The sequence below is a fragment of the Gallus gallus genome, chromosome 5, assembly GCF_016699485.2.
Source record: "Gallus gallus isolate bGalGal1 chromosome 5, bGalGal1.mat.broiler.GRCg7b, whole genome shotgun sequence".
Taxonomy (NCBI): Eukaryota; Metazoa; Chordata; class Aves; order Galliformes; family Phasianidae; genus Gallus; species Gallus gallus.
In genome coordinates this window covers 12,706,490-12,730,544 of record NC_052536.1, presented here as the reverse complement: position 1 = coordinate 12,730,544, position 24,055 = coordinate 12,706,490, and the positions used below count along the sequence as shown (strand labels likewise).

The window sequence follows — 24,055 nt, the reverse complement described above, 5'->3', positions numbered from 1 at the left end:
GTGGAGCATCGTGGATCACTAACTAATCACAGGAGAACCTGCAGAATATTCTGTCACTCAACACAAAGGTTTCACTGAAACCTCTATGCTGGAACTTTGAGCAGAATTAGAAGAGAGCTCTTCACAAGCTAAAAGCCTCAAATTGATGCATGGAGCCATCCTGTGGTAAAGGAAGTCAACTTCTTTAGGAGATTCTACGAGAGACTTTGCACACAAGAAATCCCATTTACACAGCACAGCTAATTGTCAAATTATACAGAACAACCCAAAACGACCTCTTCTGATGGACTGCAGTTGGCTATCTTATCCCAGTAAGAAGCATACAGCGCAGCAGAACAAATACAGTCTGTAGCTTTAAGCTGTATTTATCTACAAAATACACAGCATATAATAAGAATCCTAAATTCTCAATTTCCAGGCTTACCCTTTATTGGATTGAAGAAGTTAAAAAAAGAATCATTAGGTACTTGTTTAGTAATTGTCCGAACCGTGCCTCGACCCTTGTGTTTCTGTTTTTTCTTGATTGTTTTAACTGTAACATTCTTTCCTTTCTTCCAGTCAATAGTGCACCTAGAGACAACACGTGGGGAACAGCACAAGACATCAGTGTCAGTAAGGAACGAAGCACTGAAACAACAAGCATCAAAACAACACGGATTCTAGTTTCCTAGTTAAAGCTACACACACAGGTGACTCAATCTACTTGACTGAGGATTTAGGATGCTTCATAGTGCTAGAGACTATGCACATACTGGATATAACAAGTATTTCCCTTAATGAAAAAGCTTAATACCTCATTCTCGGAGTAATCACTGCCCCCCCAACCCATCCATGCTTTAACACCTCTTTGGCCTAATTGGGTTTTATAACTGAGGATGTGACCCAGGTATTCCAGAACACCTCAACAATTAAGAATGCTTCTTCCAAGAGCCTGGCCAGTGGAAAACAATATGTTATGCACCTTCACTGCAGGTCAAGAAGTGTATGGTTACACTAAAAATAAATGCAGCAAGAACTGCAGCCAACAATAGGCACATTTTAGCTCTCCAAAGAACAGTGCTCAGATTGACTTGGCAGTCAGATACAGCTAGCCAGAAAGAACAAACTTCTAAGCTCCTTCCCATTGCTGTGCAAACTGATACTTATCCTAATTAAGAGTCATTCTCCATGCACATGTAGTTTTACTCAAAACTACACATGGCAAAGAATGAGTGACAGTCAGATCTCCTCTAATGGGAAGGGTAAAAAAAAATAATTAAGTGAAGTATGGTGTCATAGTAGTCCTTAGGCGCCCCAAAACATTTCATCCTCAAAGTGTTTGCTGTTTGAAGTTATCTCCAAAATGGATTAACTGTTCACTGAGGCAAGTTTTGCTAGACATACAGGACTGTATTTTGGCTCAACGCAGTCAAAATGTTCAATTCTAAAACTAGTATTTAGCAGTAGATGCTAAAATGTTTTGAGGTTATCGGGGTACCTTCAAGAAAACAATTATTTAGCATCTCTTATGTGTTGGATGGGGACAGAGAGCTTTTTTTTTTAAAAAAAAAAGAATAAGTTGTTGGACAGGAAAATCAAAGCAAAAAAAAAAAAACCAAACCAACAACCAGGAAGCCAAGGAAGCTGCATCCTGAATTCATTTGGAAGTGTACAGCCAAGACTGCCGAAACCAAAATACATGGCCAACATGTTCTAGGCTGAGAGAACAGATCGTACGTATGACCACCTCCTGCCAGATTCAAAAGTACTGTTGGAATTAAAACTGCTGAGATGGGCAAGAGTCCAGGAGTATGTAATACAACAAAAGCTCATTCACTCAGTTACCTGGAAGTAAAAGGCTTGTTACCTCATTAATAATCTATTTAACTTGAAAGATACAAGAATAAAAATGCACATTAAACACAAAGACACATACTTCTGCATGTTGAGGCTAACATCACCATCCTTACATCATTCCTAGTTTTTAAGTCAGCAAAATCTTTATTTTATCTTCATTAATTATTATCACAGTCTGGAAAAAAAAATCTGAAAAAATACTGACTAGTTCTTGAATTTCAAGATTTCCTTACCCATCACAATCAACTATTTCAGGTCCTTCAAATGAAAAGGGATCTGTCTTGTCTGGCTCTGACTTCATCTTGTAGGTTTTTGTCAGGACTGTATTAGAAAAGTAGTCGTTGGGCCCAAAGTGGAACTCTAATGAGAAAGACTAGAAGAAAGTTCCATGACAGTTTTGTTACTACTGATTTTTATCTTTGAAACAGTGCATCAGCAGAATTAACAACAATTAAACAAACATATCTTTTGCTACAGCAGAAGCATAGACATCTATTATTCATCTCTTCACTAGGGATGATGCAGCTGTTCTTCTGAAGTTGCTCTGGCTTCAGAATAGCATCATCAGGCTCTGCTCTTCCACCTGCTCTGAGCAGTCAATGATACGATCTTACAAGACTGAAACAAAGTTTGGCTTTTCCTCAAAAATAAGTATGCATGCACATGAGTCTGTATTTAAACAGGGCACTCCACCATGAACCAGAGTATTTGTTCATTTAATAATAGAAAATCCTGCAGAAGAACCCTGACTGAAGCCTAAGGTTATGCATACTTTAACTGTTGGCAGCCTGCAGCAGGTATTTCTGCTCGCACCAGTCATGCAGCACCTGGAAACTGCAGAAATTCAACATCTTACGTGGAAAATAAAAGGCTCCAAGTTAGGCTCATCTCCCTCATCTATCTCCCAAAGGCCCCTTTAGTTCTGCCTCACCATCTGCTTTCTACAGCCACATGAATCTCCTCACATGACTGAAAGCTGGAAGGATAGAAGTCAAGGAGTGATCAGTCTGGTAGCACCAGAAGCCTCCTCGACTCAAATGCTTATAGATTAAGGAAAGGAGGGCGCTGGGAACCAGATGTGAGCTGGAATATCCATGTTGGTTTCTCATAGCCTATTTCAGCTTTACTTCCATTTTTAAAGCAAGTCAAAACACCCAGGTATGATTTAGAAGTGTTCTTTAAAGTAAGGCAAATCCCTCCCTGGCACACATGCTCAAGGGAAGAGTCACAAACATAGCTTATCCAACACCAGTGATGAACACTCAGACCCAGATAATCCCACAAAACGTCACTGAGGTTATAAATAGGTAACCAGTGGCACTACTGAGCACGCAGCATCCCAGGGACTAGCAAGGCAAACTTCTTTGCAAAGAGTACATCTCAGCATTTCTTTTCATATCTGCCAGTTATGAGACAATAAGAAGCTTCCAGTTTCAAGTACTATTTGAAGAGCTGAAATAACCCCTCCAGGAACCTTATTTGGATATCTTTGTTCTCGATATCATATTAGCTATGCAATGTGAATTTTTTCAGCTCTCCTATATTAAGAGAACATATCCTCATAAAGTTCAAATACACAAATAAATAGCTTAAAATAAAGGAAGATTTAAGTCATACCCATACTCATCTCCCAGGTCTGAATATGCTAGCAAAGGGTCTGATGACCAAACAGATGGATATTTATAAAGTATCTATCTTACCAATTTTACTTATCTAAACATACATACATTTCCACAAGTGTAAATAAAAGCAGATACAACAAAAATCACTTAAACTTTCTGCAGACAAAAACTTATATAAAGTACTGCCTGTTACAGCCTGTGAAAGCACCAGGTAAAATGAATAATTCCTACTGCCTATTTCTTTTAGTTGCAAAACATAATCCACAACAGAATCAGTGTTATGCACCTGTAATTTAACGTTTTTGCAGTACAAAGCTACCACTGTCACCACAACTTTTAAGGAAGATTTCAGACAAGATATTCAAACAACTGGAAAAGCTCTCAGTCAAGTGGTTAGGAATGTCTCCAAATACGGAAGGGACATGGAGTCTGTCAGCCTTCCATTACTGGAATTGTTGTAGCACTGGAATGGAACCTATTCACAGGAATATGCTGTCAAAAGGTTACGAGCAGTGCGAGACAAGACAGCAAGTTCAATATAGCAAGCAGCAACCACACTTTACACCTACGTCCACTTCCAAACCAAAATAAGCCACATAACCTCCATATAAATATGAGTTTACTTGAAATTTGAGGCAGAACATTTATGCAAAAACTAGCCAGATTTCAGCTACGATGACATTTTTACAGTGTAAAAACTACAATAAGATATTTGGCCTAGGGTGAAAAAGCAAGCAGTCATGAAAGCTGAATAAATTTTAAAAGCCAAAGCATGAAGATACTAGCCCAGAAAAAATAAGCAACACCTTATATATTCTAACCAAAGAGGATGGAATGAAAGATTCAAAATGCTGCTCGCATCACTACTATAGTCTTCACTTGAAGCATCTACGGGAAACTCACCATAGGCTGTCCAGGTTCAGAAAACTTCACTTTGATATCCTGTAGGTGTTTCAAGATTGGTTCATCGTATTCCTAAAAAGACAAAAACAATTTATTATTGTGGAGGCAATAGTTAGAAGACCAAAACTTACACCTAGTTTGCTTGTTCAATTTACTCTTAAGAATGAATCAAATCTTGTAATTATTTAAATATTGCAACTCAAGTTCAGATTTGGATCAAGATTTCTTAATTCTTTTTTCAATTCTCACACACAAAACTCTCAAACAAAAAGCCTTGTATCCAGCTATCATGCTTGGCTCCATGACCATTTCTGAAAGTGATAAGTTCAGGATATTTATTGCTGATGAGATTTACAGAAAGATAGGCTTCAGGGAATTATTCCTTAACAGCAATAGAAGCAATTACATTAATACGCTGCGTGGTCCTCAGCTACTTAACATGAACTTAAACAGTCCACAGGTACACCTGCAGCAGTACCCTTGAGGAGAAAAAACCCAATCCTTTTACAAACTAAGTTAACTACAGATGAAAAGCTGTTGTAAGTTCTTAACTTTCATTTCTTACACAGCTCTGAACTTCCATTTTCCAATCTTCAGAAGTCATTACAAGACCCTAAGAAAATTCACATCCTCCTTGGCAGCTTCAGTCTGCTGTTCAGTTTGCCCATCACCAGCCTTTCAAGTGTCTTCAGGAATAGTATCAGAGATCATGAAGACCCCCAAGATTTACCATCTCACACGTTCAGAGAATCAGAGAACAAATCATACAGTAGTTTAGCTTGGAAGGGACCTTTTAAGATGATCTAGTCCAATTCCTCTGCAACAGGCAGGGACACCTTCCACTAGAATAGGCTGCCCAAAGCCCCATCCAATCTGACCTTGAACATTTCCAGGGATGAGGCACAGTTCTTTGGGCAACCTGTTCCAGTGCCTCATCACTCTCACAGTGAACAATTTCTTCCTAACATCTAATCTAAATCTACCCTCTTTTAGTTTAAAGCCATTACCTCCTTGTCCTATCACTACATGCCTTTGAAAAAAGCTTCTTCATCTTTCTTATAAAGTCCCCTTTAAGTACTGAAAAGCCACAAAAAGGTCTCTCTGGAGGCCTTCTCTTATCCAGGTGAAACAACTCTCAGCCTTTCATCATGGGCTCTATCAGAGTTCCGACCCACTCTAATTGGTCCATGTTTTTCCTGTGCTGGGGACCACATCACTGAACACAGTACTGCAGGTAGGGTCTCAAAAGTGCACAGATGAGGGGAAGAATTATCTCCCTCGCCCTACCAGCTATACTACTTGATAGTAGTATAGCCCAGGATACCATAAAGCTTTCTGGACTGCAAGCACACACTGATGGCTCACATCCAATATTCAGCATCCACACCCATTCATTTTCCAGCCTATAGCTAATGTCTGAAATTGCCTTGACTCACATGCAGCACATTGCACTTGGTCTTTATGAATTTCACATGGTTCTAAGCACTAGCTAGCAAACAAACAAAAAAAAAGAATAGCAGCTTTTTATCATATGACAGAAGTTACTCTTTTCAGAAGAGAAACTTACTTGTACTAATTCACTTAGCATATCTACATTCCTAAAGATAGTAAACCAGAAGTCTGGAATTCCTTTGACATTTATCTCTTCTGCTTCCGCTTTTTCTTCTATTACCACTACATTTTTCAGGTCTCCCTGTGAAACAAATATACAGAAACATTTAAGAAATGAAATCATGACTTCTCAATACACTGAGAGGTAGAAGTACAAAGAATTTGCTATCTCTGAAGCTGCATTTAAGACATTTAAAAAACGTGAACTGTTTTTCCTCTGCAAATGAAGTTAAGAGACACAAGGTTCATTTACACATCTAAACATATACACAATGAATTCAGATTTACTTTCAAGTAATTTGGAATTCCTCTGTATAAGGACTAAATAACCAAATGACAGTTGCAGTAATTTGGCCAATTGAAGAAAAAGTTTAAAATGTTTATCTTTCTACAAACATAAAAGTAGAAAAGCACATGTTTTTCTATTATCTCTTCCCTGTAGACTCCCATACCATTTACAGTGCCTCATCTAAAAATCTAAGTGGATCTGCCCTTTAAAACTGTTCTACCTTCCCAATTTTACAAAATACTTGACAAAGTTGATTTTTCATTGTGACCTTTCATTATTAAGCTATCTCGATTCCATACACATAACTGATGGAATACAAAAAAAGACTCAAGTTCTCCAGCTCTCAAACTTGAGTTTGCCGTCTAAATTAATCATATTGCACCTTTCCTTTTGCACCACTAGATGGCAGCAAACAAACGAGTTCTTCCAAACAGCAGCTTCACGGGCTACGCCTAGCCAATAGGAAGCAGCAGTTCACTTGCCATCTAGACATTTCCAAAGCTGTAACTTCATAGAATATTGCCAGTCAATTATGCATTCATGCCTCAGAAAGCTTTTTGCTTCTGCACACTGAATTCTGCATTACGCTAAATCTCATGAGACCAGCTAGGGGAAAAAAAAAAAAAGAACAATTTGCTTTGCTATTCAAAGGAAATCAAAGGGAAAAAGAACATGGGAAAAATGCCAAAGAAGTCTAGCAGAATAGAAAAGACAGCGTTGTAAACAGGTTGCTTCTTTTAAAAAGAGAAAAAGTTACCAAGTGATGTGTATACTTCTCCAAAAACAATGACAGCAAACTGGAAGGCAATCTTCCTAGTAGATCATTCTTTGTAAATCTACATAGTTACTATTAGAGAGGAAAGTAAGAAGGCACAAGCCAGCACGCATGATTTAAGTCCATGCCACTTTGTGTCTACATGGCACCTGAAGGTCTAATTTATATTTTTGGTCATTTAAGTTAATTATGTCCCCCAAAATAAAGGAAACAGGCAAACAAACAGCCAGCCTTCTGTTATCTTGGGGTTATCATGTAGCACCGGAATGGAACCCGTTAACAGAATTACACTGCTAACAGGTTACGAACAGTGCATCCAAAAGCAACAATTTGCTCAAGTTAAAAACCTGAAAAACACTAAATTGTGAATGTAGAAGCCTCCATGGGAGATAATGTTAATCACAGCAGTGTGTGACTGATAAAAGCTTCCCCCCCCCCCCCCCCCTCCAAAATATTAATTTTTCGAAGGGAAATGGCTTACAGGGATTTATTTTGAAGAAATCAGATGTATCTGTAGTTCATTACCCCAATTAATACTTACTGCTAGCTTTTCCTCCTCCTCATTTTCACTGTGCCATTCTGACTCTGCATCTGTAGGTTCTGCTTCTCCATTAATAAACTCTCTCCTCTAAAAGAAAAAGCCACCTAAAAATGTAACTTTTTTCTCTGGATGAATTACTGATAGAAGTAAAATTACATATAAGCAAACAAAACTGACACAGTTGTAAGGAAACAAAGATACATTTATAGTCTTCTCACCTTATCAAAAAGAGGTTGATAGAGTGCTGCATATTTTCTCTCTAAATCATGTACTTCTTCATAAAATTTAGCTTCTATGTGGGCACATTTCACCTGGAGTTGTTTCAAGGCATCAATTCTTCTTTTCACTGCTTTTGGTAAACTAAAAAAACAAATAAATTAAGCTTAAAAGTTAGTTGCCTCAAGCAATTTCATTCTGAAATGTTAAATAATGTAGCATTTAGTTGCTTATAGCTAAATGCAATTGTTAAGTGCTTATGTCAAATACATATATATTTCTTCAATATCTCTTTCAAGCACATTGGGAGATTTCTCTTCCCCCCCAAACTGCATTTTCAAGGGAAAGTTTCATGGATTCATGGGTCATACCCGGACAAATACTAACTGTACTTCAAGCAATTAGGTGCTTCTATAAAGTAAGCTGAACAACTGATAGATCTTAAAGTTAAAAAAGTCCCCCAGCTACCCCCAGTCAAGAAATAAAAGCACAAGTCTTTGCTAAAAACAAGATTTTTAAAGTGTAATTCTACCCATCTATCGAAATAAAGGTTTCAAATGTGGGAGGGGGGGAGGGAATAATTATTTCAAACCAAATAAAAGCTATGGAAAATACTTAATGAGGCAACATATTGTTTTGAAGTTTGTCCAAGTATACTAAAACTCATCTCTTCACTCCATATGTAGGCCACTGAATCATGGTTGAAGTCAACAATTTTACTTAATGAGTCATTTGTTCAAATTTCTGACCCTAATTATATAGTAATAACCTTCTATTATGCTTTCAGTCTTCCAAGAATGTTGCTTTGCACTGTACTTACGTTTCAATGTAACTTGAAGGGGTAAGTGCTGTGTTGTCAAGCCGTTCCTGTAGAGCTGCCAGGACTTGTGGATTCTGCATCACCTGGTCTGCCAGCTTTTCTATGAAGACAGGAACCCATTCTTAAAACAAATCTGAGTACATTCACAGCACTTATGTTATACTATGAGTCTTGTAGCATCACAGCAAAAATACACACTATTTCCCATCTAGATATTTTTACAACCTACACAACTTCCCAAAGAGTCATCAAGAGATTGGTCAGAAGAATGTGGGGTTTTGTTGTTTTTGTTTCTTTAAACCAGATATCAGACCTAAACTAGTTCTGGTTAGGAGTTAAAATCCTCACTAAAAGGATTTATGTGGCAAACATGACACAAATACATTTGCTTTCCTGATCTTTCCATTCTTTCCCGCTGCTCTTCTCAACAGACATGAAACAAAAGCAATTAATAAATTGCATAGCACACACTAACTTGGTGAAGTTTGACACTGGTTCTTTTTCTTCCAATGATTTGCTCCTCCTTCAAATAATTTGATTATATTATTCCATGGTGTCTGCTACTTTATGTTAAATATAAAGACCACATAGTGAAATATACTACTGTCCCACATTAGTTTGCACATTTGAGTATGCTACTGAAAACTGAACTGCAGCATTATCCAACAGACCTTCCAAATGAAAAATAAAAGCTTCAAGAAGACACTCTTAAAATGATGCATTTTCCCACAAACGTGACAGCGGAGAGCTGCAGGAATGTTCATTTTAATGATTATGCTGATATAGCTTCATAATCAAAACTAGTCTGTATAGACTCCATTGCAAGTGTCTGCTTTATTACTTCATGCAATAGCAAACCATCCTAATCCTATGTGCAAAAACATTTTCACTGTTACATTCATGAAGCCCTCATTTCACTCTTCTTTGTAACAAACAGGAAGGATATGTCTGAATAACAGAAAGAATGTAGCCTAGAAACCATTGCTTTGTTTTCAATAGCATATATGTAGATAAAGGAGCTTCAAAACAGAAGGCAAAAGCTTTACTCCACCCTTGTAACATTGTCTAACATTATGCACCTCTTACCTTTTTTGTCACTTGCATTTTTAGCAGCCTCCACAGAATCTGAAGCAGTATCTTCTGCTTTACTAGAACTAAAACATAACATGAGATAAGCATCACTTTGCAATAATGTTAATGCTTAATACTGGATTTCCAGTGTTATGTAAAGTTTTATGAACAAGCAAAGAAAAGACATGTTTATATCCTCAGGCTTTTCAAAATTTAAAGTCTGGATATGGAATTCTCCCAAGATGAATAGGAAGCAAAAGAAAGGCAAAAATTAACTGCCAAACAAAAACAACACTGAAAGAACAAAAGCTACCTTGACTGATAGAATTCATCTCATTCAATGAACAACTGGCCCTTAAACATGTACTGAGTCAACCTGGACATGGAAACGTTATTACTAAAGTGAGAACTTGAGACACCTTTTTAGTGTAAGGGGTAGAGAAAAAAACATTAGAAAAGAAACAGGTTAGAAGAAGTCTTAAAATAAGTGCTCAAAGCTCCTTGGATTTCCTATAATCAGTTGTTTTGATTAGTAGTAAAAATGTTCATTTAAACTCCAAAAAGAGATGCTTCTGCCTTCCCCACACTGTCTTCCATCACTCTTCCTGTGCTGGAAAAACAGAGGGCTCAGAATGAGTCAACAGTGGGCAAGCATTCCCTATGTTTCCTGCCAGTTTAGAGGTTGCAAAATACAGATTGAGTATTGCTGAAACTAATCTTACCTCAGATACAGAAGGAGAAAGGACACTACATATGCAAGTGACTATTTTTCAGTTGCTGGATAGGCCAGCTTACCCTGGTGCAATGCAAGCCCTGAAAGAGCAGCTTCATGTATGTATTTACACCAGCTTAAAAACAGTTATTTGTTCTAAAAACAGTATGAAAGCTAGGAAAAAAAAGCGCCTTTTGCATGCAGAAGTCACACAGATCAGCAAAACAAAGAGAGATCTGTGATCTCTTCAAGTCTTCACAAAGTCTCAAAATGAACTTGCAAAACTGAGCCTAGACAGCACTGATTACGTTAACCCAGTAACAGCAATTCCATAGCCAACAGGTGACACTCAGAGATTCCAGTGCATCAAACAAACACATTCACCTTGCTGTAAGGAAAAGCAGTCTAATTAGAGAAAATATTGCCATTTTATTCTTATCCAAGATTAATACTATATTCTTCATAGGTTTAAAAAAGAAAGGTAAGTTCTCCCACAAGACCAAACACATTAATTCTGTAACCAGACTTCATTTCAAGAAATGGGTCCAACATACCTGTTATCTGCCATCTGCGTGCCTGTATCCACCTGTAGATTGAAATACAGTGTTTAGAAATGATTTAATAGAACCTTTTTTTATTTACCTCAACATAAAGGTGAAAATAAAATAGGGCAATGCTTAAGACCTCGAGATAAATCAGCTCCTGCTAGTTCTGCTAGGAAAGTCATCATAGATGAACTCATGCAGTGAAGCAACAGCTTCCATAACATTCAATCTAAATGATTCAGTTTTTTTAAACAATACATTAAGTGCTTTCATCCCACCCTTTAAAACATTTTTTCTGTTAAATATGAACTGGAAGAAACATTATAAATGGGAGTAAGTCCTCATCCTAAAAACAGATGTCACAGTTTCCTGGACTGCTCTGCATTCTTTTTTAAAAATAAAAACCCAAAGAGGAAGAAATGAGCATATCATTCTCTAATTCCTTGACAGCATCTCAGCAAATAATGAATTTTTAATCTGTGTTAGAATGCTTGATCTGAAAATGATGAAAGTTCAAATGAACTACAGCATCAGAAAGACTTTTTTCTCATGTGACTTGAGCAGAAAAATGTCTGTCTAATCAAGACTATTTGTGAATATAGCTGCTTCTGCTGTGATATACAGAACGACAACCTAAACACACTAAGTAAGGAGAAGCAAAATATTGAAGAAGTTATTTACACATAAGAGGTTTTTTGACAGCAGTTCGAAAGGAAAAAATCCCCTACTTAAGGATTTGCCTTGAATGCATGTGAGAAAACAAAGAAGAACCATGGAAGTAGAAACCCTGGTACCTGCAGCAGCTGAAACCAAGTTTAACACAGCTACCCCAGCCCCCAAGATCTAAATTAGCCCTGCTGAGACCCCAGGGCCACACTACCTAAATTATTTTGCTGGTATTTCTTTACCAAGGTGTCATAAACTAAAAGAGATCTACTTTTGGTTTTCACCTCTCCCCATTCCTTCCCTCCTCTCCCCCCACACTCCCCAGTTCTAGGCATAGTTCATTACAAACCCCCCAATCACTACAGACTGTACAGCTGACTTTATGCTATCAAGTTTTCAAGAAAGCAGACACGGGTCAGGTTTAACAATAAGAAGAATTTTTCATCGTTCTTAGGAGTAATCAGGTCTGATTTCTTGTCCATAATGCCCAAGCAGGCTGATCTTTAGACCAGCTTCTAAGACTGCTACCACAGGAGAACGCAAAGCTGATGGCACTGGAGCAGCAGTTAGAAAAGAAGGATCTGAAAATGCACCTGGAAAATGCCAATTCCTGCTTTAGGTTAGAAAAGTAACACTTTCACAAGTACTTATAAGCACTTATATTGAATTGAAAGGTATATACTGTTTAGACTGTAAGTACTCTTTTGATTATTCCATAAAAAAACTGCCTAATATGTACCAAAAATTCCCCTGAGCCCATCCTATAGATTAAGGCCAGAAACAGGAAAAAGGGCCTTCTTTCTTGTAGACCAGGTCTGTGTCAGCAACCCACACACATGTTTTGGCAACACTTATTCTTGCCCTAAACACAACAAGAGAAAGTGACAATAAAAGCAATCACCTTGTGAAGCAAAGTGAAAGAATTCAGCTATCCTACAGCTGAAGAAATAAAGGAGCATACACGAATCTTTCCTTCCATAGCATACAGAAGGCAGAAAAAAAAATGATGATCAAAAAGGTAAGAGAGCAAATTGACCTAATACCAGAGTTCAGCCAACAAGTTACATGATCCTGGCCACTATTAGAAGCAGCATCAGTAAGCAACTAAAAATGCAGACTCACATTACTTAAAAATTAGCCTTAAAGACTCATCTCTTCCAACCCAGGACCAGCCACAGGCCCAATGGAAAAGCATAATTCCACACACAAATGTTTTCCTCTGTTATTTGTGCTGCTTTTCTTGCAAGGAAATATTTCTCATCCCTGATGAGGAAAAACAGAATTCTCATTCCTTTGCCATTCATGTTTGGGGGACATGGAATGAAGGTTCTGCCATATGCATAAGTGCTAAACTGCAGTTGACTTATGCTCCATTGGAACACATCAATTAGGCACGTTCTGACAAAGACCACTCATGTAAGTAACAGGAAACAAAAACTGGTAAGACACCGTTTGCTGATACAAATACATACTTTAAGACTGGTCTGTCTCTTCAAAGTTTTTCTTTCAGTCCCTGAAAAACAAAAAGTAGCATATGAATAAAAAATTAAAAGCTTTCCCCAAAACAGCTTATAATTCCCAGCAGCATTACAGCTGCCTCCCAATGACTTAGCAGCTGCAGCATTACTAATAGAACTGTTCAGTAAAAGCTGGCAGGAGCAGGGAAGGACAAAGCAAGGTGATTTCAGATAAAACATTAGATGCACATCTCGCTGAAAAAGCACAGACACAAAGCACTGAGCCTTCACTTTTCTTCTTTCCCCCCCCAGTCTCAGTGTGTAGACAATGAAGAAAAAAAATAATAGCATTACTGAACTCTAAGAAAAGAATGTTGTAAGGTATTATTATAACCATTATCACCACCAATGAGAGGCCAAATCCATGCTTCTGGACAGCTCACCATTTTCAAGTAGCTAACACAGATGCAAAGCTCAGGGGAAGGAGGAGCCTACAGCAACCACCTGTCCCACAAGAGACGCTGCTGCAATTTGTCTACAACAAATGTCACTGAGCACTGGTCACCTAAAACAGCAGGAAACAGTCATACATCTCCAACAGTCTAAGATAGTGAAAGTTCACCCTAAGGGCAAGTGACATCTCAAAGAAGGCAGCTTTAATGGCAGGAGACATTCCTGAGAACATAGAGAATAAATTCTCTCCACTAAGAAGCCTACATCTCATTGTAAAAGCCATTCTAAGCACAACTAGAACATACAGCAAGGAGCTAATGGGCTCCCGAACTTACAGGAAGCCTTCCACCCACAGACATTACTGCTTTTGTATCTACAACAAATCAGGAGGGAAAGCTATGACTTCCTTTTCAGACCTGCTGGGAAGCAGCTCTGTGTGCAGCCACAAACATAACACTGATTCTTTTTGCAAGCAAAACAAGAAGCAACCATGAAATGTCACTTGCTGACCAGATCCACGAGCCCTGAACATCAGCAGCACTTCAGCTCACCCTGAAAGCTGTACTGAGGGAATATTATTTTAGCCAAAGATGACTTAATAAAAATTTCCCAGTGGTTTTAATTTCACCTACACAATTTACACACTCACTTCCCTACCTTCCTACCTGTAGAGATGTTACAGAACGTAATAGACAAATTCTACCAGTGGTATTATTACGTGTGGTAAACACCCGCTGGAGCAGCAAAAACGTGAAACGGCCCCTCACGTGGAGAACGGGGGCCTCCAAAGGGGAAAGCTAACCCGCAGAAGCACACTGAGGAGGCAGAAGATCGCGGCTGAGGTCAAACAGTAGAGCCGCACCCGACTGAAGCGCTGCAGGGTCTGAGTGGAACCGAGCGCTGCGGGCCGAGAGCCGCAGTAGCCGCTCGCTACGCACACGGCCCTCCCGCCTGCTTCCTCCCCCACTCCCCGGGGAGGGCGGGGGAAGGCTGGGCCCGCCGCCAGGCAACGCCAGGCAACGCGAGGCGAGCGAGCGCGGTCATCCATGTGGCCAGAACGACCGCAACCCTCACGGCGACCGCGACCCTCGCTATAAACTTCCCCAAGCGGTCTTAAAATGGTGCCTGAGCGGGTCGGGCCCGCCCCTCTCCACCAGGCGGCTGCAGGCGGCCCCCACCGCCGCCCGAGCCCCACCCCGCGGCAGGCCCTAACGGCCACCCCACACGCACCCCGCCCCCTTGCCGTGCTCACGGCGGCCGGCTCGTGCCCGCTGCTCACCCCGCCGGCCGCCCGAACGCCGGAGCCACACGCCTCCTCACCTGCCCGCGCCGCGTCCCCCCAGCAGCGCCAGACTCCTCTCAAGCTCACTCGGGCTGCGCCGCCGCCAAGAAAGCCGTCTCTCATTGGCCAAAGCGCGAGCGCCTCCTTCAATAAAATCGCCGCCGATTGGAGCTGGCGACGGCACCGCCGCCGTGCCGCACGCGGGACATGTTGACTATCCGACGGCGCGGCGCTCGGCCAATCAGCGGGAGAGCGCGGAGGCGGGGGGGGGAGGGCGGTGCGCGCTGGCAGAGGCGTGCGCGGGGCTGTCGGCGCGCGGGGCGAGCGCGTGATGGCGGAGGGGGTGGGGGGGCTCGCGGTTGTAACCTTAAAGCGGCAGCGAGCGCGGGCGGAGGAGGGGGGCGGGGGCTGGACAAGATGGCCGCGGTCATCCCCTGTGGGCCGGCGGAGAAAGGCGCTCCGCGGGGTCCTGCCCTTGAAGGCGGGCCTGGTGCGCTGCCCCGGCGTCCTCTCAGCGCCTCGGCTTGCGGTTGCAGGGTTCCGTTATGACTGATTAGAAATGGGCCCATTATGTAAAAGCCTCTGTGCGTATTATGAGATTTCAAAGTTAGAAGTTAGGTAAATCATAATACGGAGCGCTTCCTAATAATTAAGCTTCGTATGGCCTGGTAGAAATGAATTTGATTCCTTTTGGACTGATAATTAAAGCCTTGAAGCAGGCTGGAGCGCTAGAAGTCTTTCCTCTGTCTGCGCCTGGGTGTGTATTGAAGGAGATGTACATCACCTTACACTGTGGGTGTCAGTGCCCCCCAAAGGCGTCCGTCTCCCACGAGCAGCGAGGAGGGATTTCTGCTGACTGCCGTGCCTTGGTGTAGGCACTAACAAGGCTGTGGGTGAGGCACAATCTGTGGAGTCATCTTGCTGTCTGTCAGGTGTTCCTGCCCTGCAGAGAGCTGCAAAAAGATATTTGCTGAATCACCCAGGCTTGATTTAACACGCAGTCTAGCATAAGGAGAGCCTGGAGAACCTACGCTGAGCACAGAGACTGTGGCAGAACTGCTGAACAGATGCACTCGGTGCTCCTGCTTAGGCTGAGGGCCGTAACTGGCATTACAATGTCTGCCTTTCCTGCCCTTGGGTGGGTATTAATGGCAACTGCTTTTGCTTAGTGAGACGTCGGACATTCACAACCCAATGGGAGAGATAAGACCAAGTTAGTTCATCAACGATTTTTTTCAGGAGGCTGAGGAAGAGCTTTGATCATTGTCAAGTGGAGCCGTGATACTCAATAGCTAATGTGCTTCTTAATTAATCTGCCTCAAGGGAGGGGTGCCATGCATGTGGTGTTGGGTTCCTGCATAGAAATTGCCCTGCGAAATCACCGAGGACTAAAAATTCCTCTCCACATCTGTGTAGCAGAAATTGCTCAAAGTAAGAAATAAAGTTGGTCTGAAGCCACCCTGAGATGCATCAGTATAGCTTAAAATGTAAGAAAAGAATCTGAAGTGATACATTGCATGCAGCAGAGATTTCCTTATTCACATGTTTAAAACTCATCGGTGATTTCCTAGTGCAGTGAAAAGCAAATACAAACATTAGGATAGAAAGGGCAAAGAGAGAAACTTAAATGTAATTAGGCACTCATTAGTTTAAAGTCTTGGTAAAGACCAGTGGCAACTAGACTAGATAGAAAAGTCAATGAATTGTTCCACCAGTATATGAACAAACCGAGTGATGGAGGAAAAGGTTGTCTTAATGGGCACGCATCTTAGCCTGGAGAATTCTTCGTTTGCTAACAAGCCTTCCTTCAGCATGCTGTTATTTTTCTATATTGTGGCTGCAGAGATAAAGTAACCGATAAGGAATTTGATTGTGTGGTTACAAATGCCTAAGTCTGTTCTTCTGACTCCTAGCCAAGGTCACTGTGTTTATTATCTTGCTGCTTTTGGAAAGCGGAACTCCATATTTCAATAAAGCTCTCATTTTCTTTGGTGAGAATGAAGTCATCTCCTGTTTGTGTATTAAGATAAAATATTTTAGCAGCTTCTTTACAGAACAAGTTGCCAATTTGTGTGAATTTCTTTCTTTTTTTTTCTTTTTTTCCCTGGAAAAAGAGAAAATCTCCATGAAGCAGATACTTTCCTTGCTGATAATGCTGACTTTCCAAGGACAGCTGAAACATACAAGGAAGAGAAAAATCGTAACTGGACAAACAGTTTGTGTATGGGAAGAAGAGTTCAAGTATGGGAAGATTTTGAGGGCTTTACTGAAGAGAAAAAAGGCAACTTTGAAAAGAACTAGATGGCAAAACACTATACAAAGCAGGGAGAGTAAGTAGCTGTGTGGAAGAACAAGCATCACTCAGGAAACTGAAGGTGAGCCCAAAGAGGAGAGGATTTCAAAGTCACTGATTCTTCTAATATCTGTGAGAAGAATCCCATTGATTTTAAGAGACTTGATTGTGTACAGAGGTAATTCAGACAGGAATGCTGTTTCTGTTGTACCTGAAAATAAAGATGACTTCAGCAGCACTGATATTTCAGATAAACTGAGGTGATTGGAAAGAGTCTTCAAGACAACAATCAAAAATCAAACAGAACACAAGAAACACATAAGCTAAATACTGTTACAGTCAGAGTAAAATCTTAATGAGGCAATAAACGCAGCAGAGACCCTTAATTGAGCTTTGGGGACACGAGTAACTATGGATTAAAAAAATCTAGGAAGGAAGCACTGTGTGTGGGGGGGAAGAAAGAAAACACTGAATTTTGAGAAAATACAAAGTCTGAAGTACTCCTAAGATCCATGCAAGGAGCTGTCCCAGAAACAAAGTGAAGCAACCGGGAAGGAAAAACAGCATTTAAAATGAATTCTTCTACATTGATGTAGTGGATGAATCATGGAACTGGATGAGATTCTACTATGAACACAGCAGGTGGAGGAAAAAAACAGTGAGGGTGGAGGCTAGAATGGTAATAGAGACATCTTAAGAAAATTAGAGTCCATGACAGCAATGGATTAATGAATTTCCTCCATGGTCATGTGCTAGGTAGCTTAGACTGTGTTTCTGATAAGCAAGTGCTAACTCCAATCACCAAAAAGGAATCTCTGTAAGCAACTTACTGCTACCATTTCACATTCAGTAGCAACATTAGAGCAGACTGTGTTCAGGAAGGCAGCAAAGTGTATGCTGTGGTTCAAGATGATTCAGGGTTAATATTCCTACTCTAGTTTGCAGAAGTAGCCCCAGAATCCGTCTAGAGCTATAGGGAGCTTGGAATCAGAGAAACCTGTACAGCCAAGAAGCAGCATCTTGTGCCTGCAAGGCCAGGCACAATCCATCTCTTTATGGATATCCTCAATGCACAGGCATCTTGGGGAGCATACTGGGAGGAAGACAAGGTAGTGCACAAACCAGACCTTATCTTACAAAAAATATAGTGGAGCTTGACAAGAAATGGCCTGAAAATATTGAAGGGTTTAAAATGGGGTAAAAATGCAACTGATTCTCTTTTGTTCAAAGAACGAAAGAATGGAGAAATTGTCCTTGTGGCTCTGGCTGGCCTTTTAAATGACCACTTTAACATTTATACAATTAATTAGAAATTAGCAAAATATTGAATGCAAAATGTTTTTTGATTAACTTAGTAACATCATGCTAAAGGAAAACATCTGTGAACCATATTCTAAGGAGATGGCTGTTAAATAAGGATAAGCTGTGGTTTTTTTTCCCCACTGTGTCAATGGTCACATACAACAATGGTCACATACAACTTGTACTTTATAACAGATTTTATTTTCTGTGTACAAGATGCCTGTGCTTTACTGAATTCAATATTAGGCATGTTTTCAAAGGCAAATACAGATAAACCAGAAAAAAAACTATTAGGCCTTTCCGTTACTTCAAATATGCTCATCTTGATATCAGAAGGTATATATTAAGATAAAGCAAGTATATTTATAACTTCTAATTAAGGAAAGGAACATAGCCTAGTGGCTACGACCAATGCAGGTATATTTGCCTTGTACTTACCCACTTGTCTGCAATTGCAGGTTAAACAAAGATGATGATCTGTTCCCTTTTGCAACAAAGAGACTGTTAGCTTCTACTGTGCAAAGTATTCTGGGTATACTTACGAAAGTTTTTAATAACAGCAACTGACGTATCATAATGGAAATTACCCAGTTTTTCCTGCTTATGTAAAGTTACTAAAATCATCTGGAAAATACTTTCTTAGTGTGGGACAAATTACGCAGCTTCCATCTAGTAGTAAGTTTTGCTGACTGTGACATATTTGAGAATGCAAGCTACAACTGGGTATTAGATAGAGATCGGTATGCAGGACAAATTAACCAAACTCTGGACAACCATAATAAACAAGAATCCCCACGTGGATTTGCTGACTGAGCAGCACCTTCTCAAACAGAACTGGCAACCATTTAACCTGTTGCTACTGTTGTGAGGAAACTTCTCAGAGGATTTTTCTTTTTTTAAGAATGGATATTTATTGACTTTCCAGATGACATTGCTAGTCCTCATAAACAGGATGGTTACTTTGCACATAATAGAAAGTGTAAACAGAAATACGAGCATCAGTATATGCTCACTTCTTCAATGGTGATCCAGCTCCTGCCTTCTAAAACAAAGTCCTGTTGTCGTCAATTTGCACTTCCATTCTGCACCATTTGTAGATATTCCTTGTATAGTTTTTCTTGGGTTTCATAAAGTTTCTTTAGCTTCTTAATTTGTCCTTTGCTGAGCTCCTTGCCTTCTGTATCATGTGTGGGAAATCCCTAAAATATGAAAAATAAAATAAAAGAATATTTTGGATAAATTTTGGACTGCTTTTGCTCCTTAGAGAATTCTGTTCTCTGTTCATCTAACATAGGAGGATAATGTCAATTAATGACAAACTGTCAGAATGAGGTGCATCTTGGTGAATTTAATCTATTTGTGTATGTTCCCTTCCAACTTAATGAAGGGACAGAGGGTAATGTTTGTTTTTTGGCCTCTACTAAGTAAGGGAAGCTTTAACACTAATTTCTAGATGGTTATAGTTAAGAGAATAATAACTAATCTATAAAGAGATGGTTAAAAGACCGCTTTTAATGATAGTAGCATATCAATTCCAAGGCTTAAAGCAAAAGCCCTAAGAGTTTTCTGTATTTGATGGAGAAAATGCACTCAGTTTTTACGAATCTTCTCCCAGTCTTATGTGCATATTTTCCTGTGCTTTCACTCTTTATTCTTACTTGTCCCGAGGGCCTCAGTTTGAATGGGTGAAAAGGACAGGCAGAAATAGGATCAAACACTGAAGAAACAGTGCTTTGTTTTCCAAATAATGGCTTTTATTCTCACAGGAGCAACCAGGGCCAAGTTACCAGTACAGCTCCTTAGCACAGGATGGAGGAGGGGAGCAGAACAGTGGCTGTTTCCATCAGTTCTGAAAGAGTCAGGGAGTTTGTACAAGTGTAGTCCTTGCTTCGAAACAAGGTAACAGATCTGTGAACTAATACATGTTCCTAGGCACAGATCTGCAGAGAGCGTTGCTTTGTAATAGAAGGGCCAAAGAGGACCGATGTGCAATGAAAATACCCATGAAATGATTAACAGTTGACAGTCTTGCTCCACAGTGCAAGGTACGTTCAAGAATATTAATACATTGCTTTCCCTTTCTTTCCTTCCCTCCCTCTCCTACATTAATAACACTGCCTTAGCGGTAATGGAACAAGATCAGCATTGTAGACATACAATCTAATACGTACAGATGGGGAAGGAAAACCACTCCATACTTAAATAAAAGTTTCTTACGTTTTCATCGAACTTGGAATATTTGTCGTGTTCTGATTTAAACATTTCGTGTGGTGGAATCTTCATTTTTGCCAGTTTTGCTGCCTGTAATATAAAGCATGCATTAACTGCATTAGCATCATAAATAATTACTGACAGCATATCTTTTTAAAAAGCCATTCCTGAACGTGTGCAAATGGAAAAGGAGATCATAATTTGCAAATCAAAGAACATTTAATTTGTAACTGTTTATCATGGGAAAAGCAACTTTCAGTGAGGAACAACTCAATAAATCTTAGCTGTGTTTGTCCAAGAAAATAAAAATAAATTGATATTTTACATTTACAGAGAACTACTTTATAATATAGTTGTATTGCAGGAACCTGAAACAACTCTAAACATGCTCTAAAATATACATCTGTTTTCTGCTTATTTGGTTCCTTAATGTTTTAAGTGTAAACATTAAATGAATACTGCTATTTGTAAAGAATGTTTAGCAAGGATCTCCTGCAAAGGGAACCTTTATCAACAGTTTCCTGCTGGCAAGAACACGGTTTCTAAGCAGGGCACAGCAGGATCAGGGTGCAAGTAATTGCACTGAAAATAAATGGAACTTCTATTATTTGTGAATTAACACATCTCAGAAATCTTTCCAACTAATTTACACCAATGCAAGGGAACCAATTTTCTGAAAGAATGAAATAAGCTACTTGGAATTTGTGGTTGATAAATGCTATTTGACTTTTATTTTTATTTTTTTCTGACAGTGGTACTCTCTAAAAGTTTACTTCCTCTTTTAACCACCAATGTATTTCCTGTACTGCTAGTGTCATGAGTATGGCAAACAATTTTTTCCTCTTACAAGTTCACCTGCTCTTGTGGCCTACTCCTCACCCGAATTCTAAAACTTTAGAGCTGTCAGTATTAAAAGTGCTTTTACAAAATGCTACATTCTCAGAGTTCAGGCACAGGGAACAGGGAGGCACTTGACAAAAAGACAGCCTGTTTTCATATATACCAGTGACAATGGAAAGGGAAGAAGCATAAGTAAAATATTCTCTACCACGAACACAAGATACTGCTTAGGTAATTAAGGAAGTAATACTGTCTACAGACTGAAATACATGCTCCAAGGTCTGAGAAATTTCTGCAGCCTTCAGTCTTGTTTTCAAAGATGGCTGCTCTATCGAAGGAGCCATCAAGGAGATGAATATTCAAATATAAATTGCAAGCCAAATCAATTTTGAGCAGGAAAGAACAGAAAAGTAAATAAATGGAGGCCCAGTTAAGGCTGGGCAGAGAGCCTATGTTCCGATACAGTCTTTCTTGCATGTAACTATTGCTGTTAAAAGTTTTCTTCAAAACCAGATTCTTTTAATCTGAACACTTACTTCCTGCTCTTGTTTTTTTCTGGCTGCTTCTTCTTTCTTCCTTTTTTTCTCTTCTTCAATCTGTGAAAGGCAGTGTTAATGAGTAAAAGGTAACTGCTTCATTTGGTTGTTTTCTATAAAATCTGAGCCAGCTAGCTCCCCTGGATATCTAATTACAGACAGAACTGGCAGCATAACCTACAGCAAAAACACTGTGCCTTGTAATTAGGATTGTCTGGTACTTCTCACTGTAAGACTTTGATTTCATTTGTTTTTAATCTCAGCTAAACCAGTTCAGAATGTATTTTGCATGTGAAGTGTATACCTATGAAAAAAATACCTAAAAACCCTGCAAAATAAACAGTCCTGCCATTTCACAGGGAAAGCCATTTTGCAAATGACTTTAAAAAGACCACATTTCCCTGACATTTTAAGCTCTTGCATCAAACTGTGAAGAAACTGCAGCTTCTCAAGAAGCAGTTGTATCCCGTGATGTTCCTAGGGAAACAACTATCCAAATTTAGACAACTTAAAAACTTTAAAAAAAAGATCTAGCATTTGCTTAGGAGAGACGCATTAGATCTCTAAGGGTTCTGCCAGTACTGAACACAATACTGTTTTCAGAGTAAGTGTACTCTAGCTGCAGGTTCCACCCAACAGTTACATACAAACTGTCCTCAGATGCTTTTTTTTTTTATGCTGGAAACACCTGGCAATGGCTGAAACTGTGTATTTACTTTTTTTTTTTTTTAAGAGAAAAACAAGTCCTCAGGGAAGGAGAAAAGCTTGGAAGTCTTCCAACAATTTCTTGTCATGAAAGAATTTTGTATTTGTTAGAACTGAAGACAGGCATATAAAGCAGTACTTTAAAATGTTACAAAGTCAAACATTAAGCTCGGAAGTACCCACAGAAGGGTTTCCATACAGACAGTTTGTATATGATTTAGGATTCATGATCTTTATATAGCAACACATAAATTCTTGATCCCACACTCTGAGAGATGAGACAATATATGTGCAATATTCGACATCCCTTAATTATACTAAGAATTATAAACAAACAAAAACCAAAATTTAAATACATCCCATACAGAATTTTGTAGCAGCTGCTGTTCTAAAAATCCTTTTCTTGAACACAACTATAATTTCAGTATCCATTTTAGTATATAATTTTCCGCATCGCTAGACTTACAAATTGTCAGGAAATATAAAGGTATAAGCAGTTTATATATTACTTTAAATGTAAAAAAGATACAGAATGCTTAAAAATAATAACCTTTTTCTTTTCTTCTCTTTCTTTCAATAGCGTGTCTTTATCCACCAGTTTAACCACAGTTGGAAGTCCTGAAGAAGCAAAAACAGATGAATGATTTTCCAATGCTTGAATAGTCAAAAATAAATGTGTTTACCCTGCAATAACTTTTTTTTTCAAGCTGAATGCAAATACAACTGAATGACTACTTAAAAATGACCAAGCAATTAGATACTGTAGAAACAGATTGGTGCTATACATTTTTATTCTATGTATATACAAAAAAGCATTCATATAATATATCTATACATTAGAAACGCATTAAGCTATCAGTTTGCAGTACTTGAGTATGCTGGATTATTCTATGCTAGTACTGATAGCTTGTTTTCCCACATCTTCAGAAAACAATATTGTAAGAATAGCTATCTACAGAGTTGCAAGATACTAAATTGGGTACCTTCATGATCTTCAAATCGAACGCCAAGCTCAGGAAGGATGTCATCTCGAAGAGCATCACTCAACTGCAGCACTTCAGTTACTATGGAGCATGAAAAATACTTTTGCTGAAGTATGATTTGGTGGAAGTGCACATCTATCCCGATGCATGCTTATTTAACTGCAATTAAGAAACTGCCACTCTCTCACACAGGCCAGAGAAGGGCCTTTTGTTTTTAAGCAATGGGTGTTTTTAAGTAAATTCTCTCTTCTTTTATCTACAGAAAGCACGTTTCTGCAAGGACTCTGAATTGATACATTTCTTTCAAATACCCCTATTAGTCCTGAAAATTGTCATGAGAGTTTCAGTTCAGCACCATAAAAAAAATGAAAAAATGAATTCATGTC

General features: G+C 39.3%; 2 protein-coding genes, 1 long non-coding RNA gene and 2 other non-coding genes across 13 annotated transcripts in view; 1 reads left to right on the top strand and 4 right to left on the bottom strand.

The window, feature by feature from the left end:
- Nucleotides 1–15,195, bottom strand: part of NAP1L4 (nucleosome assembly protein 1 like 4) — a 26,282-nt gene extending 11,087 nt beyond the window's left edge. For 3 of the 8 annotated variants that reach the window (XR_006939302.1, XM_015286590.4, XM_025150688.3), the window contains exons 1-11: nucleotides 14,838–14,898; nucleotides 13,080–13,120; nucleotides 10,951–10,982; nucleotides 9,700–9,767; nucleotides 8,614–8,713; nucleotides 7,796–7,937; nucleotides 7,578–7,664; nucleotides 5,929–6,054; nucleotides 4,362–4,433; nucleotides 2,070–2,209; nucleotides 425–570 (exon numbers count right to left, since the gene is read on the bottom strand). Coding sequence is in view for 7 of the 8 variants with exons in the window: in XM_015286590.4 (XP_015142076.3) it covers nucleotides 425–570; nucleotides 2,070–2,209; nucleotides 4,362–4,433; nucleotides 5,929–6,054; nucleotides 7,578–7,664; nucleotides 7,796–7,937; nucleotides 8,614–8,713; nucleotides 9,700–9,767; nucleotides 10,951–10,964 (895 nt within the window). In the remaining variant the exon portion in view is untranslated. Of the gene's footprint in view, nucleotides 1–424; nucleotides 571–2,069; nucleotides 2,210–4,361; nucleotides 4,434–5,928; nucleotides 6,055–7,577; nucleotides 7,665–7,795; nucleotides 7,938–8,613; nucleotides 8,714–9,699; nucleotides 9,768–10,950; nucleotides 10,983–13,079; nucleotides 13,121–14,174; nucleotides 14,608–14,796 lie in introns of those variants that run through there. The other 5 variants (NM_001006469.3, XM_015286593.4, XM_046941619.1 and 2 more) reach the window with 5 other exon arrangements.
- Nucleotides 3,856–3,976, bottom strand: LOC112532594. Its single transcript, XR_003075535.2, has one exon. It is a non-coding gene; the product is annotated as a small nucleolar RNA SNORA54 (small nucleolar RNA).
- On the bottom strand, nucleotides 7,224–7,352 carry LOC112532593. The gene has a single exon (XR_003075534.2). It is a non-coding gene; the product is annotated as a small nucleolar RNA SNORA54 (small nucleolar RNA).
- On the top strand, nucleotides 15,196–24,055 carry LOC107053396. Of its 2 annotated transcripts, XR_006939338.1 has the most exons (3): nucleotides 15,196–17,174; nucleotides 20,327–20,439; nucleotides 23,267–24,055. It is a non-coding gene; the product is annotated as an uncharacterized LOC107053396 (long non-coding RNA). The 2 variants fall into 2 exon arrangements; XR_003075514.3 differs by having other exon boundaries at nucleotides 20,327–24,055.
- CARS (cysteinyl-tRNA synthetase) overlaps nucleotides 18,577–24,055 on the bottom strand; it is a 35,705-nt gene continuing 30,226 nt past the window's right edge. Inside the window, exons 18-22 of the mRNA NM_001012583.3 lie at nucleotides 23,670–23,750; nucleotides 23,237–23,304; nucleotides 21,982–22,041; nucleotides 20,612–20,695; nucleotides 18,577–19,593 (exon numbers count right to left, since the gene is read on the bottom strand). Coding sequence (NP_001012601.1) covers nucleotides 19,459–19,593; nucleotides 20,612–20,695; nucleotides 21,982–22,041; nucleotides 23,237–23,304; nucleotides 23,670–23,750 — 428 coding nt within the window. The 3' untranslated portion in view covers nucleotides 18,577–19,458. The remainder of the gene's footprint in view (nucleotides 19,594–20,611; nucleotides 20,696–21,981; nucleotides 22,042–23,236; nucleotides 23,305–23,669; nucleotides 23,751–24,055) is intronic.